This window comes from Abramis brama, assembly GCF_963993115.1.
Source record: "Abramis brama genome assembly, chromosome: 11".
Classification (NCBI taxonomy): Eukaryota; Metazoa; Chordata; class Actinopteri; order Cypriniformes; family Leuciscidae; genus Abramis; species Abramis brama.
Window position 1 is genome coordinate 12,855,040 of NC_139973.1, and position 21,147 is coordinate 12,876,186.

Sequence of the window (21,147 nt, forward strand, 5' to 3'; positions counted from 1 at the left end):
AGTAAACTTAAATGGGAACTAAACTGCAAGGATACTGACAATACCCTAAGTAATATGATTAATAATAATTTAATAATATATTAGTTAATATTATTGGCTACAATATTGTTAATTTTGTCAATACTGTTTGAACAACAACACATCAAAGGATAAACAACTCACAGCAGTATTTTGGGGGTTACTTTTTATTACTAAAAATGGCCAATGAGAATCACTTTCCAGAAACATTAGTACATTATCATAGACATCTGTGGTTTTTAGAGCTATACATTTCTGAGTAAAACCCACGTACGAGATCTGACTCTGAACTAACAGCTTTTACACACTTTATCTGTGACTTTGCTTTATAAACAGTATGTAAAGTAGATTTGCTGTATTGGTGTCTTTTTGCAATTTTATTAATTTGCTCAATTACATATTTAGTGCCATGAACATCTTTTAATAGGTATGTAACAGATATGAGCTTATTTATTAAGTTAACATAATTAAAAAATGGTGACGTTTTAAACCAAAGCACTGGTTATCATGTGAAATGTAGGAAAATGTCAAATAACGTAAATGTTTTACATGCAATCAATCTAACACAGATAAGAGCATAAATACATAAGTGTTTTTTACTGTAAAGTCTCTCCTGTGTGTTGTTTCTCTTTCAACAGAAAGCAATGCTTCATTATTTAAATCATACTATGACAAACCTTCTGATGTCATTTAGCCGTAACTGGATACACAGCGACAGACCAGTTAATTTCAAAGTTCAAACCCTGAACAGAAAATAGATGTGATTGTAGATTAGCCAAATGCAAACTGATTTGATCAGTCACTTCTAAGGAATGCAGGAGGAGCTTTGTCAACTTAACCTAATAACATATGTGGACACATTGACTTTTCTTTGGTTAGCAAAGCAGGCTTCCAGCCACTTTTTATTTACAAGGAGAGCCTGAGGGTACTGATGCAATAAATCTTGCAGTTCCTGAAAAAAAAAAGAGAATAATGCAAAGTATATTTCTGTTACTAAATCAAATACCAAAATATTAGTATTAATAAATATTAATCTAAGTAGCATAAGGCATATTGAAGGGGTCCTATTATACATTTGTACATTTTCAACTTTCTTTAGTGTGTAATGTTGCTATGTGAGTCACGAAGCACAATCACTACATAGGGAGTTATTCTCTATATCCATAAGCACTGTTTCTGAACTCCCTGAAACAGCATGATTGTAGTCTTAAACTTTCTTACACGAATGTACATGTGATAATATTCCTCATTTAAATAATTCCTGCCAAAGGCATATGCAAAAAAGGGACGAGGCCTGGTTGAGTTGTTAAAGTCCCCCTGTGGTGGAAATCAAGCTTTTAATGTTGTTTATATGTCTACGTGGTGTTTTTAATATGCTGTAAGAAAAACCATGTACAAATTCACAAGTCAACACCATTGCTGAGTATTTCCTTAAAACTGCAGTAAATGGTTTCAGTCTCAACGAAGACAGTCTCAAAAACACGTTTTGAAATCGCTGGTGTTTCTGACGTCACAAACTACCTTGTGACCAATCACGTCAACGTGTGGATCTCTGAGCTGGTATGAGTGAGCGGAGGCGGGGCTAATTTGCATATTCATAGAACCGTGTATACTAAATGAGGCAAGGGTGTAGAGTTACATTCATGCCATTTTAAGGCATGAAGATTTTTTTCAAGGGAAAAAAGTTTTAAGGGATAAAATTATTGACTACAGGGGGACTTTAATAGTGTGTTGAAACTCACTGTTAATTTAAAGGGGCGTGACATTTCCAAAAATGAATCACAAAACACTGGTCCAGCCGACCAATCATAGCAAATTGCACTTTTTAGAAGGAGGGGCTTCATAGAGCGTCATATAAGTCAAGCATGAAAACTTATTCTAATAGACCGCAATAGACTTTCAATAGACTTTAAAAAAGGGCATAATAGGTCCTCTTTAATACCTCTTTAAAAAGTTAAGTGTTTTGATGGTACTACCTTTGCATGGACAGGACTTTCTACCTCTCCTATGACATGAGTGACGTGTGAGCTCATGAGATCCTCTTCATCACCATCATATGTGCAGAAATGTTAAGGAGTAAACTATCAGCTCAACAAGATTTATCATCATAAATGTGATAAAGACAGACGTGTTGATGTAGTCTAATGGTTAAACGCCTTGGTTCACTATTGTTTCATGCATAGGAAATGTGTGGGTAATGGAGGGCCGTGAAAGGATATGTGATAAGGTAGCGGGTGAGCTTCTTCTTTTCTGTAGCAGCCATGTTGTAGAAGTAGACATGAACACCTCTCATGAAGTCAGCCAACCCAGGTGTGTCCTGACTTTCATGTGACATAGTGGAGATTTTTGTTTTGTTGTTACCAAGAGGCCTGGAGGAGTGTGGGGAACCTGCTGTTGATGCTGCAGGGTCTGAGGTTGATGGAGTAGCTGTGCATGTGGTGGAAGAAACTGTAGAAGAGTGTGAAGCGGCTCGTCTATAATAGTAGCTGAAAAACAAGTCAAGGAATATTCCTGTTTCTAATTCTGATATCAAATCCATTACTTCTAAAGTACTTCTAAAGCAATAAGTGTATTCATTTAGGGGTCTTTCACACTTGCCACATTTGATGTGGTCCAAACTTAAGCTTGATAGTTCCTGGTGCCCCCCATTGCATTGGTCTGGTTTCACACTCTCTTGATTCTCTCAAACCCCAGTGCTTTGTGCTTTGATCTTGCTACTTTCAAATTCACGCGAATTGTGCCCCAGTTCCAGTGCAAGCGAACTCCGACCTCCTCCTATAGGTAATTTTGGGTTTGGTACCATGGCGCGCTCTCTGGTCCACATGACCAATTTTTCATGTGAACCTATTTTGAACTAAACTGCCATTGTGAAAGCACTCTTAGAGTAGATATTACATTCTATTGACATATCTAGCCAAATGTCAAAGTGATACAAATAACTTATGGCTTCAGTTCATGGTTTTTACTAGTAAGCAGTTTTTGTAAAAAATTAGGACTTCTGGAAGAGGATACATAGATGTGGAGATGCCTTTGGTGGCCAGGTGCTTGCGAATGAGTCTTTCTGTACCGTACCAATTGAAGCCTTTAGTAGAGTGACCAATCCGAGGTAGATGGACACTTGCTATTGAAGATAACACAGAAAAGGTTTAATATCAGAGGTTAAAGACAACATTAACCAGGCATTCACACAGAATAGAACGGTGTGTCAATGGTCAAACACATTTTTAGAATGGTGTGTCAATGGTCAAACACATCCATCTAGCGCAGGGGGTGGGCAGCTCTAGCTCTCGAGATTCACTTTCCTGCAGAGTTTAGCTCCAACCCTAATAAAACACATATGAACAAGCTAATCAAAGTCTTTAGGATTACTAGAAAGCTACAGCTGAGTTTAAACCAGGTTGGAGCTAAACTCTTCAGGAAAGTGGATCTCGAGGGCCAGAGTTGCCTAGCCCTGATCTAGTGTTTACATAGAAAAAGAGTTTGAAATGAATCTACCTTTTGGAAACAATCCCAATCAAACCTCTATAATACTAAAAGGTATGTGCACCGTGCAGTAAACTTGGGTTTTAAGACAGGTTTGCAGCACAGATGGTGTAATTCAGCTGTAATAGCCGCATTAATAGATTATCAACCCAAGTCATTTGTTTAAAAGTGAATTTATGAAGCCATTTCATTGCAACTAGCTCAATAGTTTCACAAATGAGTGCAGAGTACCCTTCTTTTGTTTGGCATCTTTGTATATCTTCTTGAGGCCCTCATCCAAGGCAGTGAGCCGAATGCCTGACAACTTGTTGGCTTTATCCCTCTGCTGGGCAACTATGAGTGCCAGCTAGAGAGACAGGAGGTATAAAATTATTAAATAAATGAATGATTTAAAATAATTAACAGCAGTAGATTAAAGACATAAACAGCTTGCTGCTGACTTACGTAGTCTCTTCCACTGAGCCTTGACTGTTTATCATCAATAGGAAAAAGCAGAACATTCCCAAGTTCTAAGTCTGCAACACACAATTATCACTTTATTATTTATATCTTTTGTTCATTGCCCTTCAATTTTGACCCAATCAGTTATGGAATGGAATCTATGTCTGTTGAGTAAGCTGTCATTTCTAATGATATTTATTTAATTTCATTTTTAATTTATTGGTATTGGTTAATATTCAATAAAATGTACTGATATTGGATATTGAATTGTGTAAAGATTTATATTTCAAATAAATGTTATTCCTTTAAACTTTCCATTCATCAAATAATCCTAAATTATAATTTTGTGATCTACTTGTATTTTAAAATTAGTAATTATAATTTGAGTGTTTTATATGTTATGTAGCGTCTGGACCAATCAGACACACACAAATTATTCATTTATTTAATGAATAATCCAGCAAACTCACTCTCCCAACAAATGCCTGTGAAACTTGCCCCAAAAACTAACATCCCAAATGAAGCTAACACACTGGCAAAACGCGGTGTCGTGTTACAGGACATACTGAGACTGATAAGAGTTTTACGACCAAAAGGAATTTCTTAAATTCTTGAAGAGGAAGAGAAATAAACCCTGTAATCCTATATATTCTATATATAACCACTTGAGAAATGTGTAAACATGTATCTAATTTTCCCATCTCATGATTTTCCTTTTATGTGGTTTGGCTTTTGTATTCTTGTAAACTTTTAGTACCTGGATGGGAGACCTCCTGAGAAAAACCAGGTTGCTGCTGGAAGAGGTGTTAGTGAGGCCAGCAGGGGGTGCTCACCCTGTGGTCTGTGTGGGTCCTAATGCCCCAGTGTAGTGACGGGGACACTATACTGCCAAAAGAGCACCGTCCTTCGGATGAGACGTTAAACCGAGGTCCTGACTCTCTGTGGTCATTAAAAATCCCAGGATGTCCTTCGAAAAAGAGTAGGGGTGGAACCCCGGCATCCTGGCCAAATTTGCCCCTTGGCCCCTGTCCATCATGGCCTCCTAATCATCCCCATATACTGATTGGCTTCATCACTGACTCCTCTCCACCAGTAAGCTGGTGTGTGGTGGGCGTTCTGGCGAATATGGCTGCCGTCGCATCATCCAAGTGGATGCTGCACATTGGTGGTGGTTGAGGAGATTCCCCCATCAATGTAAAGCGCTTTGAGGTCTCAGAAAAAGCGCTATATAAATGTAATGAATTATTATTATTATTATTATTTGCATATTATGGTTAACCAAAATCATAGGTGTGGCATATTTGGTCTCTATAAAATCCAATCTTCGTCTCCGATTTGTTAATTTACATTACATTTTGCTAACTTTGTGACACATTAGTATTATAAGAATCTTAAAGATTCTTTCCTTAAACACCCAATGAAAGTACATATTCAAATGACCTCAGTGAAGTTGGCACCCCATAAAACGAAATAATTTCCAAAACTATGCCATTCGTTTGTGCTGCGTTTGTGCCGATTTGTGCCACAAAAACGAACGTTTGTGCTGGTTTGGTGTTTGAGATATTGAACATTATTTTTTGGGTTGTGTGACGTCACTCTCCACCCCATGTCCTTCAAATCGCTCCAAACCGGTGTCGTTCGTTTGTGCTCGGTTTGTGCTGGTTTGTGCCGTTAAAACAAACACTGTATCTGTTTTCCTTTCGCAGATATAACAAATTTAATTTGGGAGCTGTGACGTCACTCTCCACCCCACCTCATCTAAATCGCACCAAACCGGTGTCGTTCGTTTGTGCTCGGTTTGTGCTGTTAAAACAAACACTGTGTCTGTTTTCCTTTCGCAGATATAACAAATTTAATTCGGGGCAGTGACGTCACTCTCCACCCCACCTCATCTAAATCGCTCCAAACCGGTGTCGTTCGTTTGTGCTCGGTTTGTGCCGCTGAAAGAAACATTGCAACTACGATCCCCTCTTAAACATAAAAAAAGAACCTTTTTAAGTACAGTTACATAACTGTCCACCCCATATGGTCCAAATCGTTGCAAAACTGTGCCGCTCGTTTGTGCTCGATTTGTGCCGGTTTGTGCCGTTACAATGAACATTGTATCTTTTTCCCCTCCTTAGAAATAACACATTGGATTCGGGACAGTGACGTCACTCTCCACCCCATGCCGTCCAAATCGCCCCAAACCGGTGCTTTTTGTTTGTGCTCGATTTGTGCTGTTTTGTGCCGTAGAAAGAACCATCATAAATTATTCCATTCTTTAGACATCACAAAATCTTTGAAGGAGTAGTGACGTCACGCAAGCAAGCCGCGCTCTCCATCCATCTCGTCTACAAACCTGTCCGGTTCGTTGGTGCTCGGCACAGGGCCGCAGCTGTCAGTGTTCTTTTCTTTAGATATGGGAATGTTTTATTTTAGATTTGTGCTATTGACATTTGGTCTTTATATAATCACCAGTGCACTATGATATCATGCAATGTACTGTCACTACTCTGGCTGTAAGATACGTGTGACTGCTTAATTTTGTATTAAAATAAAATAAAATAAAATAACCAATAAAATTGTGTAGTGTCTTAAGTTTTCTGAAAACTTTTAACAGCTTACAGTGCCGGTTTGTGCTGTAAAAAGTTTAGTTTGTGCTGCTTCGGTTTTTTAGATATTAAAATAATATTTTTAGGTAATTCTGAGGTCACTCAGCCAAATTCACCCAAAATAGGCTCGTTCGTTTGTGCTTCGTTTGTGCTGGTTTGTGCCGGTACAAATTTACTTTGTGCTGCGTCGGGCTTTAAAATATTATAGACATTAAATTAGTGTTGATGACGTCACCAGCCCCCCACATGCTCCAAATTTACCCAAAATAGTCTGTTTCGTTTGTGCTGTTTTGTGCCGGTACAATTTTCGTTTGTGCTGCGTCGGCCTTTAAAATATTAGACACTGAATGAAAGCGAATTATAGACGGTGACTTCACCAGCTATCGTGTGTCTTCGTGTGTGCTGCAAAGAGTATATATATTTTTTTAACAGTAGGCCTAGCTAGTTGAAGTAACAAGGTAAGACCGAAACGGCAAACCAAATAACAGTATTCACTTAACTGTTATTTATCCTGCGCGTTTTCAACTTTTAACGGAGACTGCGGATCACAGGATGTGTGCAATAACACAAACTCCAAGGTAGGCTAAGTGTTTTACTTATATTGTTTTGTTAATAACATAATATGAACATTGTCATAAATACGCACCTAATCTGAATTTTTAGCATCATTACTCTAGTCTTCAGTGTTATGAATTTGATGCTCTAACAGCTCTAATGTGCTGCTTAATATTGTTCTTTTTTTTCTGGAAACCAAGATATACAACCATTCAAAGGTTTTGGTAAAGTAGTAGGCTATATAAAAAATACTAATTTTATTTAGCAAGGACGCATTAAATTAATTAAAAGTGAAACAATTATCACGGTTTCCACAAAAAATATTAAACAACAAAAAAACAACAAAAAAAAAACACGCAATGTGTATTAAACATTGATAAAAAAAAAAAAAAAGAGCCTTTGTTAACTGAGCAGTGAGCACCAATAATAATTGAGCACAAAATCAACATCTTATGATTTCTAAAGAATAATGTGACATTGAAAACTGGAGTAATGATACAGAAAATTCAGCTTTGACATTACAGGAATAAATTATATTTTAATTATATTAAAACAGAAAATATCTAGGCTATTTATAGGCTAATCATTTTTCACAATATCAGCAGTGTTGTGCAAGTTACTTCCAAACTGTAATACATTATAGATTACTGTTACTTTTATTTAAAGGGTAGTTATTTACCTTACAATATTAGGCTGTCTCAGAATTGTAATGCATTAGCTACTCCTGTATTACTTTTGAGTTACTTTCACCAAAATAACTAGTAGAACTTAACATTCTAAAACGACTAGGGCTGTGTAACGGTATGCAATATGAAACCGAAATCCCGACATTCAGATCCACGAACCTGTGTCGCGGTGTGAGAAGCAGAATTGCGACACACCCCTTCAAACTCCAGAGTTATCCTTCCCGTCCAGATCCAATGCTACCACATCTTCAAATTACTATTATTTGAAGTTAACATTATAAAATAGGCCTACATAGACTTACACCACAAAAATAGTTAAATTGGTCAATTCCAGCGTTATGGACGTGACATTTGCAAGTCAAAACTTGAAATATAAATTATAAGAAAATGCACTTAATACCAATATATTGAAATGTCTGTTTATATATCCATAGGCTACTCCCTTAATAAAGGAGTCCAGACATTAGAAAAATATCAGTCTACTCATGCGTTTTATATTTAATATGAGGGAAATAGCCTAGACATGCATGTGCATTACTTTTTTGTTTTGTTTGTAATTCTATGAATTACACTGTGCAAACCAAAAGTAATACTACCCACCGGATGAAGAAGCGTTGGCTCTACGCAGAACATAAATTATTCATTTTATTTTATTTTTCGTGTTTGCATTTATGAGGAAAAAATTATGTTACGGACGTGAGCGCTCTGAAAGCGGCACTAAAAGACTGCTTTAAAACTTCCACAAAGACCTCTAACAGAAAGCACAAAGCCTTTCTTTAAGGTGAAATTCATTTTGTATTAATTGTATCTTAATTTTAATCAATGTTTCATTAACCAATTGCCAGGATTTAATAGGCAAAATAAGAAGTAAATAGGCCTGTATCAGAAATAGATAATCAGGACATGGAGGCGCCGGCGCCTGAAATGCAGCTGGTCTCATAAATGAGCCGAAACTCAGCACCTATATTTGCATCACAGACATGTCTACTTTTAAACAGAACAATTCAAAACGAAAGAAAACAGACTGCTCTCTGCTTATGTATGAAATGTGCATTTCTCTGTGGCGTTCACGAAGATCCAGGTGGGGGGCTGGTGAAGTCACCGTCTATAATTCGCTTTCATTCAGTGTCTAATATTTTAAAGGCCGACGCAGCACAAACGAAAATTGTACCGGCACAAAACAGCACAAACGAAGCACAAACGAAACAGACTATTTTGGGTAAATTTGGAGCATGTGGGGGGCTGGTGACGTCATCAACACTAATTTAATATCTATAATATTTTAAAGCCCCACGCAGCACAAAGTAAATTTGTACCGGCACAAACCAGCACAAACGAAGCACAAACGAACGAGCCTATTTTGGGTGAATTTGGCTGAGTGACCTCAGAATTACCTAAAAATATTATTTTAATATCTAAAAAACCGAAGCAGCACAAACGAAACTTTTTACAGCACAAACCGGCACTGTAAGCTGTTAAAAGTTTTCAGAAAACTTAAGACACTACACAATTTTATTGGTTATTTTATTTTATTTTATTTTAATACAAAATTAAGCAGTCACACGTATCTTACAGCCAGAGTAGTGACAGTACATTGCATGATATCATAGTGCACTGGTGATTATATAAAGACCAAATGTCAATAGCACAAATCTAAAATAAAACATTCCCATATCTAAAGAAAAGAACACTGACAGCTGCGGCCCTGTGCCGAGCACCAACGAACCGGACAGGTTTGTAGACGAGATGGATGGAGAGCGCGGCTTGCTTGCGTGACGTCACTACTCCTTCAAAGATTTTGTGATGTCTAAAGAATGGAATAATTTATGAAGGTTCTTTCTACGGCACAAAACAGCACAAATCGAGCACAAACAAAAAGCACCGGTTTGGGGCGATTTGGACGGCATGGGGTGGAGAGTGACGTCACTGTCCCGAATCCAATGTGTTATTTCTAAGGAGGGGAAAAGATACAATGTTCATCGTAACGGCACAAACCGGCACAAATCGAGCACAAACGAGCGGCACAGTTTTGCAACGATTTGGACCATATGGGGTGGACAGTTATGTAACTGTACTTAAAAAGGTTCTTTTTTTATGTTTAAGAGGGGATCGTAGCTGCAATGTTTCTTTCAGCGGCACAAACCAGCACAAACCGAGCACAAACGAACGACACCGGTTTGGAGCGATTTGAAGGACATGGGGTGGAGAGTGACGTCACACAACCCAAAAAATAATGTTCAATATCTCAAACACCAAACCAGCACAAACGTTCATTTTTGCGGCACAAATCGGCACAAACGCAGCACAAACGAATGGCATAGTTTTGGAAATGATTTTGTTTTATGGGGTGCCAACTTCACGGAGGTATTCAAATGCCCTGCTAGAACACAATGGGTCGTAAAATTTCCCTCCAAAGGGAAATCTTCTCATTGGCTCACACACTTCCAGAGGTTGTGCCATCTTCACGCTTTAAAGTCACTGATCAGCTCTTAGCTCTTGCTTACTCCCTTTCTGAAATGCTGTCGTGAAGATGATGCTCAACTAGAAGCTTCTAAGGCCCCACCAAGCTTGTGCCAGGCTGCGGTCTTGTCTTTCCATTCACCAAAGATACTCTGACTACCACTGGTTCTCTCTCATCAAGACCACATCAGCAAAGATCAACTGGAGCCTCAACAAATTGCAGCAGTTTAATTCAAATGGGCGAGACATGCAAGTATCAAACTTAGTCTCATTATATGATACATTAAGTATCCTTAACCCTTTTAAAGAAGGGCGTGTTAGAACTAAACTGATGGTTTGCTCAAGGCTGTTGATCTGCTGAATTTCAAACAATGCTATAACTTCTTGCTTTCCTGTATTCTGCTTCAGGTCTCTTTCCCTTGGTAAACTGTATGCATGTATGTGTGTGTATGTTAGAGTAGTTTAAGTGTTTAGACGAGTTAATAAAATCTTGTTCATGTCACACGTAAAGTTGTCCGTGTCTCAAGCTCATAACTGGAGTCACTAATCATATAGATTTTTGCTACTGCTCTTAGTAGTACTGTAAATTAAGAAAGACATTTCCCATGCCCCGGAAATGTACATTTCTTAGAGTTAATAAACATTTAATCCTGAGTGTTCACGGGACAAACAGGTTAATTGACTGTTATATTAATTTACGACAGTAAGTTAATTATATTAACTGATCCAAATATTCATAATCAATTATAACCAGTTATTATTGATTATTAATATTTCATACAGCTAATTTGCTACAGTTATTTAGTCAATGTAGAATTTATCATAATAACATGAAAATAATTATTGGCTTATTTGTACAAGAATTTTAATATCAGTGGATTACTTTTGTACGCTTAAAGGTGAACTAAGTAACTTTTTTACCTTAACTGAACAGCTTCAGAGTCATTGGAATGGTTATATTACTTATTTCGGGTTGAATGGTGGTCGTTTCGCACCCCCCTGGTGCCCGTGAGCGGAAAATCCGCACTTGCAACTTTGAGCCGGCGGGCCGCCGGCCGTCGCATCAGGAAGTATCGCGTGATATCAGGTCTCGCGATGTAAACAATTGCTTTACGGCCAAAAGAAATCTGCTAAAATGCTGTCATTATTGCGCTCCCTCACGCTGTTCGAACCCGAATGAAGAAGACGTTTTAAAGAATGTCCCATCTGCTTTGATGTCGTTGATCTACTAGTCTCTGGTGTCTGAGAATCACCAACGAGTTTTTACAACAGTGTTGTCAATTATCTATTCCGAAGCTGTGGGGGGAGCTCTAGAGAGAAACCTGCGAGCAAAAAGCAAGAATACAGCGAGGAAATCCCGAAACTACTGAGCCCTGCTTTAAACTGCTAAAATGTTTAAGAAAACGGGCTTACAATTGTCTACAATCACCCCAGTGTAGAACAGAACTACAGAACAGAACTACATTATTATGTGAAAGTACACAGTAAACTGTTCTACCTAAAGTGTAAATACTAGTTTTATAGTTCTGATACCACAAACTGTATGAAAGCCACAACTTTCAAATATCACATTAATTATGGGTATTAAATCAATTCTGACAGCTTAATTGAAAGTCAGCTTGCAAGCAACATAGTGAACTGTGTGAACTGGATCCGACATCAGAATGGAATGTTTGTAATGGCAGAGCATGAATTAGACCTGTCACAGCAAACAAAAAAATGTTTGTCACCTTTCATGTCACCAGCCAACTCATACTGTTTCCTCGGCTCATCTGATCTGAGCTCCAGTGCGGTGAACAATCCTCCTCTGCCCCAGTATCCAGAGTCATCTACATCAAATACAGTTAATCACACATAGGGGTACTTCACCTATGGCAAAATGGGCCACAACTTTGAGAAGTTTTTAATAGTGACGTACCAACACAGTGCACAATGATAGCATCTTCTCGATCGGTCTGAGGGCGAGTCACATCACCCAGCACATAGCGAATGGCTCTGTGTTCCGAATTAGTGGAGCTCCAGCTGACATCATCATCTTCATCAGACTCCATTTCCTCACCCTCACTGTCGACACTTGGCAAGCACAGCGATCTGTAGCCACACGAGTCCCACCATGCCATCCTGCCATTGAAAAACAAACAGAGATACACATACACACAGGCAATTAAATAGACATACACAGGAACATAAAATAAATATACTATATACTGGTCAGAAATGTGCTTTTTTTTTTTACTTCTTCTTGTAATTTTGTTCTTCCTGTTGTTTCTTCCTTTCCTCCTGTAGCTTTGCCCTCTTTGCCGCACCTTCTTGTCTCTTCTGACGTCTCTGTTCTAACTCTGATTCTGTAAGAGGTCTCTTCTTCCTCCCTGGGTCAATCAAGGGTCCAGTCAGGGACACCTGATAGGCAGTGACAGACATTTGTTCAAATTAAGTACATGATTAAATATAATAAAAACAATCTTAAATCTTGATCATTAGCCATCATGAAAGAAAAAGAATGACAACAAATTAAACAGTTAAATTCACATTAAACACTACCGTTCAAAAGTTGGTAAGATGTTTTGAAGGAAGTCTCTATGCTCACCAAGGCTGCATTTATTTAATCAAAAATACAGCAAAAACAGCACTATAGTGAAATATTATTACAACTTAAATATCTGTTTTCGATTTTAATATATCTTAACGTAATTTATTCTTGTGATGGCAAAGCTGAATTCTCAGCATCACTGAAGAATGGCAAGTTCAAAATATTCAATTAAATAGCATTTATTTGATATATGTATATATTTGTAACAGTGTAAAAGTCTTTACTGTCACTTTTGATCAATGTAACGTCCTTGCTAATGCTGAATAAAAATACAATTATTTATTTTTTTCCAAAAATAAATACAGACCCCAAATCTTATCTTTAAGATGTGTGTTAAGATGTGTGTTAAGATGTAAGTTACCCCAGCTTTGTTACGAAGTGCGCGGCCCTCTTTCCCAGCATCCTCTAGATCAACTAACTGCTTCTCAAGTAACAGTTCAAAGGTCTTCTCATCCTCTGCACTGGGGTCTTTAGAGTAATCCTTCCCCTCGAAGTAGTACATGTGGTCTGGAAGTCAGGAAACACATTAACAGTTCATTTCATTCTCATTTTCAAGTGCAAGTTATTACAAGATTTCTGGAAAGAAGCTAAGTGTTGTACTTTGACCCTCCATGTCCTCATAATCACTCTCATTAAGCTTGACATGCTCTTCATCCGTTAGCCATTGCCCATCTCGAGACTCCCCTAGGATCAGCCTGAGGTCCACATCTTGAATAGAGCTCTCCTCTGACGACAGCAGTTTATCCACACCAAACTTCAGGATCTCACTCAACTAGATTGGTGGGGATATAAAAAACAGCACACTGAGAAACTGTAAACGTGTGCAGTTTCACAATAAGCAAAACCACAAGTGCACAAAGATATGAACCAGGAAACAGTGCACAGAAATGAGCTTAAGAGATAAGACGAAGAGAGTCAGAGGACTCTTTCTACCTGAAGGCCAGAAGCTGCGGATTGAGCCTGGTCCAGCAGAGAAAAACGTCCCTCCTCAATCACCGTGTCTGTGAGACGTAGTTTAGACACAGCGCGGGAATAGATGATCTCTTCTACAGTGTCTCTACCGAGGAGCCGGATGACTTTAACAGGCCTGCACACAAAGAAAAGATGAGAATTTATCTACATGGTCAAGTAAAGTGCCCTTAACAGGGAACATTTAAAGCGTGTTCAAACAGGACAAAAAACACCAATGTCCACATGACATTTTGGTCTGGTCCTCGCACAAAACCATCACATGAACCACTTTTGTGGCACTTATTCCTTTTTTATTCTTGACACTTCAAAACTAGCTGGAACAACATAGAATATGCATTTTGCCAGTGGAGTACCTTGTTTGGCCAATCCTGTGGGCTCTGGCTGCTGCTTGTAGGTCATTCTGTGGGTTGAAATCACTGTCCACAAATATCACAGTATCTGCTGCTGTTAGGTTCATTCCTACCCCTCCTAAAAACAAAGACTCTGTTGTAAGCCAAGGTGCCGCACAGTCAGCAAATACAGGTACACTACCATTCAAAAGGGCCCAGAAAGATTTTTTTAGTTTTTGAAAGATGTCTCTTATGCTCACTAAGACTGCATTTATTTAATCCAAAATACAGTAATATTGTGAAATATTACAATTTAAAATAACTACTTTAATATATTTTAAAAATGCAGTTGATGATGGCAAAGCCAAATTTCCAACAGCCATTACTCAAGTCTTCAGTGTCACGTGATCCTTCAGAAATCATTCTAACATGCTGATTTGTTCTCAACAGTATTATTTTAGTAATTTTGTATAGACAGTATTTGTCTATATAGTTCATTTGAGTTTTAGTTTGATTTATTTCAGTACATGAAGTTAAACTAAATGAAAATTAGAAATGTTGCATTGGCAACTAGCTGAAATAAAATAAGTTTAAGTTTTTTATATCTTATTTTATTTCAGCTAACGTTTGTTTTATTTCAAACTTAATTTTTAGTTTAAGTTTTAGTTTTAGTTTCAGTTAACTATAATAACCCTGGTTCTCAAGTTCACATTATTATTATTATTATTTTCACAGTTGAAAACAGTTGTGCTTGCTTAATATTTTTGTGGAAACCGTGATAACTTTTTGAGGATTTTATATGTAACATGTAATATATATGTATATATGTATCAATATAAGGTAAAGTCTTTTTACTATCAAGTAAAAAATCTTGATGACCTCAAAATTTTGAACGGAAATGTGTAAAGAGTTTAAATAAAATGTTAGAGTGAAAGTGAGGCTGTAATTATAATATGAGCAGCTCTGAGAAAAAAGGCACAAGATGAACTGAATCTCTCTCTACATCACACAGGTTTTGCACCACCATCTCATACAGAGACTGTGCATGCTCTCAATATTTATGCATTATCTTGTCACGACTTTCGGCTTTCAATTAATTGTGTCTGTCTAAAAGATGCAAATAAGATTCGCATCAAACACATAAGGCCAATATTGCAACCTTGAACGGTATTTAAATATAACACTCTATATATTATATAAAGTAACTAATAAAAAAATGGATTTGTACTGCTGTTGATTATAGAGTGTGATAGTGTGAATTTCAGATTGGCTTTCCCAGACTGTGAACTCACCAGCTTTGGTGCTGAGGAGGAATATAAAAACATCTTTGGTGCTGAAGTTTTTAATAGCTAGGTTACGTTCCTCTCCCCGGACTGAACCATCCAGACGTTCATAACTGTAACCTGCAGGAGAAGTGGGAGGGCTGGCAGTTACACGGCCGGTAGCACATTAACACACAAAGAAGCAAACACAGGATGTGATGCTAAACCCACATGAACTGCTCTAGATCAGAGGGCTAGATTACTAGAAGAACATGTAGGGTACGGTTACATAAATGTTCCAAATTGAAACGTACACTGTTTTACAAACACAAAGCTAACACACATTCATTTTAAAATTAAAAAGCCTGAGGAAGCACATTGTGGTAACATTATATGGTTTGTGATTTCACTTTAATTTCATCATTTAAAGTCTGTTTAGACGATTTTTTTTCTGCCTTGAGGTTATAAAAAAACAAGCAGTAAGCACTTCTTACTGTCATGCACATAGTCACAGGTAAATAAGTAAAGGTGAAGGCTCTGACAAAGTCAAAGTGTGTCTTAGTACCTCTGTGCTCCAAGTAATCTTGCAGAATATCCAGCATCCTGGTCATTTGAGAGAACAGAAGAACACGATGGCCCCTGAAAACAGTGACAAAAACATATATTTTATATCACCAAATCAATAAAACACATTTAAAGCTACACAATTGTAACTTTTGGCCTTCTGGCAGCTTAAAAAAATAAAACTGCATGCATCTTTAGTTGTGCTTTAGCTATGCTCCTCTGCTTAGATGAATGTGGTTCAAGGAACTGGTGTACACATGGATACAAGACAACTTTGTTTTTACAACCTGAGGTTTGCCATTTTGAATGAACCATCATTTTTTCTTGTTTGTTGTGACATCAAACTCTCAGCTTGAAACTGCCCACAGTCTGAGCTACTTTTCTCAGTGTACGGATATGGTGACACACATGGTGGCATATGGTGATATGGATAATTTGGATATGGTGGCAAATTACATATAACCATTCCGACAGTGTATTTTGGTAAAGACATGATTTGGAAGATTTTTTTTGTGTGCCATTCTATCATTAATTACATTTAATTAAAAAAAAATATTAAATTAATCAAAAATTATAAAAAAAATAAAAAAAATGATATGATGCTAAAACAGTTTAGAAGGTTTTTCACATTGCTGCAGGCCAAATATGGCTAAAAAAGTTCAGAAAGTTCTGTTTCACCATCAACTGATTATGATAACAAAATCTCAATATCTACAATAGACCAGATCAGTTTGCTTTTGGAAGGAAGCTAGACTTTAGGTCAACAAGACAAACCCCTCCTGAAGATACGCCAGCATTGTGTCCAACAAAGAGAGCTTTCCACTGGCCTCCACTAAATGCTCCCCCATCTCAAATGGTTCTGGTTCCACACCTTACATGGAAATGGTGCGGAATAAAGACAGTTAGTTGGATAAATAAATGTGTTTCCCATAGAAAATCACAGAAAGTGATAAAGTGATTACCATCAAACAAGTAGGGATGGTCCACACATTTCCTGAGCTGCATTAAAACATTCAAAAGTCGTGTCTTAGTGCTTTGTTCTGTCCTGAAGGCATCTGAAATTATTTTACACTAGAATGAACACTCATCCTTTTGTTGCTAAAGTATTCAATTTTGCCTGTTGTGACATGATTCAGGGAAGTCTTACCGAGGTCTCTCGTCAGAATGGCTTTATAGTATTTCTTCTGAAGAGCAGACAGCCCATGAAAAACAACAAGTTCTGTCTTCTTGGGCAGTTCAGCTGCCACCTCTGCTTTAACTCTGCGTAGCAAAAAAGGCTGGAGCACTCGATGAAGCTCATCAGCTGCAGACAAGAACAACAATGTTACAAACTTCCACACAAGGTCACCAGAGTACAAAAAAAAAATGAATTTATGATCTATATCCTCTAATAGCCACTGGCAAATCTGACTGGTGAGTCAAGGAGAGATGATCTATTCTGACATCTTTTTTGTGCTCTGCCAAGTTTGTGAGTTATCTGATGTGTTCAGTTTGGCACCAGATCTGTCCAATTTTTCTGTGTCCCAGAATAGTTATATCCGTGCTCTTTTGATGAGCAGAACAAATTGGTTTCAGGAAGGAGTCATGGCAGAGTAATTTTCACCATAAACAGCAATTAAATCTCTACCAGTGAAAGAAAAGAGATATTAAAAACATGATTGCTTAACTAAAGCCCTCAAGGTCAATGATGGCAGTTATTTTGGATATTTAACATTTGGATATTCCAACAACCTTAAAGTCGTTATGAAACAGAAGTTGCGATAGTCTTTTCTTCCCTATTGTGATGTGTATCTGAATGCAACGGCTTCTTAAAAGAAAAAAGACGGTGGGACTTGATTTTGTCCATCGGGAATTGATAGGATCATTGTGGTTTGCTATTGCTGTGATCTCATATGGCCCTGTTTACACCTGGTATTAATATGCATTTTGGTCGATCGGATCACAAGTTTGAGCTTGTTCACTTGTTGGTCGAATGCGTTTAAAAAAATGCCACAAAAGACTGCCTTCTCTCCGCCTATTAACTTAATGCGTAAACATTATGGGAAGCGCGCTAGCGAGACGGGATTTAAACTTTGTCGGCTGAAGACCCAAGTTTGGTATGAAGGCGAAAAGCGTACAGTGAGTGACAGGTTGTCCTGCCCTTGCGGCTAAAAACACGAGAAAAGAACAGATGTCAGTGTAAGAGAGAGGGGAAGTTGTTTTGATTAAAAATTACAAGGGTATATGAATTTTGAAAAAAATATGATGTGCACGGATAAATCATTTATAATTATAAATACTACAGTATTCTATTAAAAAACAAGAATTGTCAGTTTTGATTTCATGTTGACTTTAAGTGCTATTAAGGGTGGTGGAAGAGATAAGTTTTGGTTTTCAAACTGAAACAGCAAAGGTTGGTGATGCCATACCAAGGCCAGGTTCAGTCTGTACGTCTGCATAGGCCCTAACAAAGTCCTCAACATCTTCAGGGAGAAACAGACTGGGCTGGATGAAGGTGAGAAGGGAATAGACTTCTTGCAAGTTATTCTGAATGGGAGTGCCTGTCAACAGCACTCGAAAACCCACTGTAAACTGAGAAAAAGCAGACATCAGATGGCAGTTAATATCAAGGGAAAGCTGAAAAATTGACAGGCAGTGCTCGGTTTATCATCAGGGGTTTTACACACTGACAGTGACATTAAAAACAGCATGCCTATATTAAAATGCAATAGTGTAACCTGTTTGAGGGTTTGGTGCAGCAATGATTCCTGGTTCTTCAGCCTGTGAGCCTCATCAACAACTAAAATCTTCCATTTCCAGCTGTGAGAAGAGAGTGGAATGGTACAGTTGAATTTGAATGAAAATTTGATACCGTCACTGATACCGATAAGCTGATAATTATTTTTATGTTATGGCCAATAACTGATAAATGTCACACAAAAAAAAAAATCTACACTGTTATGTAAAAAAACATTAAAAAACACATAAAAAAACACTACAAAAACAATTATTACCAATTAGGTTTCAAAAAGATTAACTTTAAGTGTTAGATGACAGGAAAGATAATTTTAAAAATAAAAATAAGTCAAATGAGCATGAACAATTAAACATTTAATATCCAAAATCGACCAATATATCTCCAATTATGGCAGATAATGAAAAATAAAAAAGCTTTAATATCACCCAATAATTGATATGGTATCAATATGGTCATTTAATTACACGTAAAATGTCTGTGTAGCAGAATTGTGTAAATAGACTGTATTTTTTTAAAGTTCTGTTCACCAACATAGATCACCTTTTCAGGAATCTGGCATCCTTGAGGCACATCTATTAAATACGAGAAAGATTTCACATTAAAAACAGTGCAAAAACTTTGAAAGCAACCTTTTGAATGTAGTAATCGTGCATTTATCCTCTGAAAACAGGTGCACTAACCTCATAGGTGGTGAGAAGAACATGGAAGTTTTTGCCATTCTTGAGCTCTTCTTGGAGCTCTGCCCTTCTCTCTTTATCCCCAGTGTAATAGAGCACAGAAAGACTGGGACAGAAGCTAAGTAAGGAAAGTAAGAGCTAACCTTAACTAACCTTATATGTGAAGCTTATATTGCATTCAAGGTAGATACTAATCCAGAGTTTATATGCTACTGTCTCCATCTAGTGACAGTGACAACATATTGTCTTTCAGGTCAAATCAGTTCATTCTGGATTATGTACACATTCATTGGGTGGCATTTATAGTCCCAATAAAGTAACAAATCAAAATGTTTAAAGTCATCATGAAATGAAGTTGCGATAGTCTTTTCTTCTCTATTGTGATGCATATCCAAGAGGCTTCTCTAACATGGAAAAAAATTAGCTCGGGTCTTGATTTTGTCTATAGGGAATTGATTGGATGGTTGTAGTTTGCTATTGCTGTGATCTCATGTGAGTGACAGTTTGTCACATATTTTGATTTCATGCAGTGACTTTAATACACCGACCACACAAGTCTGATCATACATTAGTATCCCTTACCGTTCCAACTCTTGTCTCCAGTTCTCCAAAACTGATAAGGGACAAAGCACAAGGAATGGTCCGTTCATCTTAAGACATCCTCGAGCATATGCCAGCAAAGAGATGGTCTACAGCAGGGGATGACATCTCAGTTATCTGATATCTGACATCTTGGAATAAATCTTTGGCTTAAAAGCAAGAAATATAAACAAGGTTTTCATTCCATAACATTACTAACCTGACAAGTCTTGCCCAGACCCATCTCATCACCAAGGATGCAGCCCTCCTGGATCTCCATGCACTGTGACAGCCATCTAACTCCATCCACCTGATAAGACCTCAGATTAATAGCTGTTAGGAAGAAGATAAATTATTGTAGTGTTGTTTGTAAGAAAGCTTCCAAAGTTCCAAAGAAAAATTTCAAACCATAAAATGGACACTCAAAGCCTTTTTTTCTCACTGATTAAATTAATGAGACACATGAAAAGCTAATCACGCCTAAACATGTTGTGCGATGAAATGGATTCCATTGGCATTGCCATTGGTGTAATTTCAGTATCATTATAATAGACAAGATGATGAAACATGGCGTCATGATTGACTGCATAAATGTACTATTAAATTAAATTTGAGTAATAAAAAGTATAATTTACTGGACTCAAGTCATGGAAATATACAAGTATTCAGCACTCAATTGTGCTCAAGAACTTACATTAGGGATCCACCTTATTAGGTTGAGACACTGCAACTATATATAAATCTATGGACGTAACGTTACTCCATAAAAATATATTTATTTATTTATATTACACGTCGTTTGTGAAATAATTTCATGCATTGAATCTTAAATTCGCAAATACTTTTCCGTGTTTCTTTTAAACATAATAGCTTTTCATTCCCTCACCTCCTAGTCCCCATTTTTTCAGGTCACTTTCAGTTAGTTCCGATTTGTCCTTTTCTGGTATGTTGCTTCTGACTGCTTGAAGAAATATTGACATTGTGGTGGTTTAATTACGTTTTTCTTTCAACACTTCAGTCGAATATTAAAGTTATGTTAGGTTGCGCGCGCCAGAGGAGTTTGACATGAACTACTTCCTGCAACAGCGAGTGGGCGTGTACAAGACAGATGTAGTCCAATGAGTAGTCGGCAATGCAATTACGTAAGTCTACTTTAAAGGCGCCAGTGTTAAAAGAGAAATAAAAAATTATAAAACACAT

The 21,147-nt window shown here is 37.4% G+C and overlaps 1 protein-coding gene across 2 annotated transcripts; it reads right to left on the reverse strand.

Annotated features, from left to right (window-relative positions):
- Positions 1-169: 169 nt before the first annotated feature.
- Positions 170-21,046, reverse strand: chd1l (chromodomain helicase DNA binding protein 1-like). 2 transcript variants are annotated; one of them, XM_084128728.1, is made up of 25 exons: positions 20,834-21,046; positions 20,168-20,280; positions 19,951-20,057; positions 19,372-19,486; positions 19,232-19,263; positions 18,672-18,753; positions 18,363-18,525; positions 17,102-17,257; positions 16,917-17,009; positions 16,729-16,825; positions 15,956-16,029; positions 15,421-15,531; positions 14,153-14,267; positions 13,761-13,914; positions 13,428-13,599; positions 13,189-13,334; positions 12,474-12,637; positions 12,156-12,358; positions 11,968-12,066; positions 3,946-4,016; positions 3,733-3,847; positions 3,031-3,139; positions 2,238-2,504; positions 1,995-2,076; positions 170-970 (listed from the first exon to the last, which is right to left on the reverse strand). In XM_084128728.1, exons 1-25 carry the CDS (start codon positions 20,925-20,927, stop codon positions 848-850), a joined length of 3,057 nt encoding a protein of 1,018 aa, XP_083984854.1. In that variant the 5' UTR covers positions 20,928-21,046; the 3' UTR covers positions 170-847. The 2 variants fall into 2 exon arrangements, with proteins under 2 accessions (XP_083984854.1, XP_083984853.1); XM_084128727.1 differs by having other exon boundaries at positions 1,995-2,072; positions 2,234-2,504; positions 20,834-21,042.
- Positions 21,047-21,147: the final 101 nt, after the last annotated feature.

Coding starts and splice junctions, on each gene's coding strand:
- chd1l (XM_084128728.1), bottom strand. CDS start 20,927: ATGTCAATATTTCTTCAAGCAGTCAGAAGCAACATACCAGAAAAGGAC. Junction 12,067..12,155: donor TATCATTGTGCACTGTGTTG/GTACGTCACTAT, acceptor TATTTGATGTAG/ATGACTCTGGATACTGGGGC. Junction 2,505..3,030: donor AAAGGCATCTCCACATCTAT/GTATCCTCTTCC, acceptor CTTGTTTTTCAG/CTACTATTATAGACGAGCCG.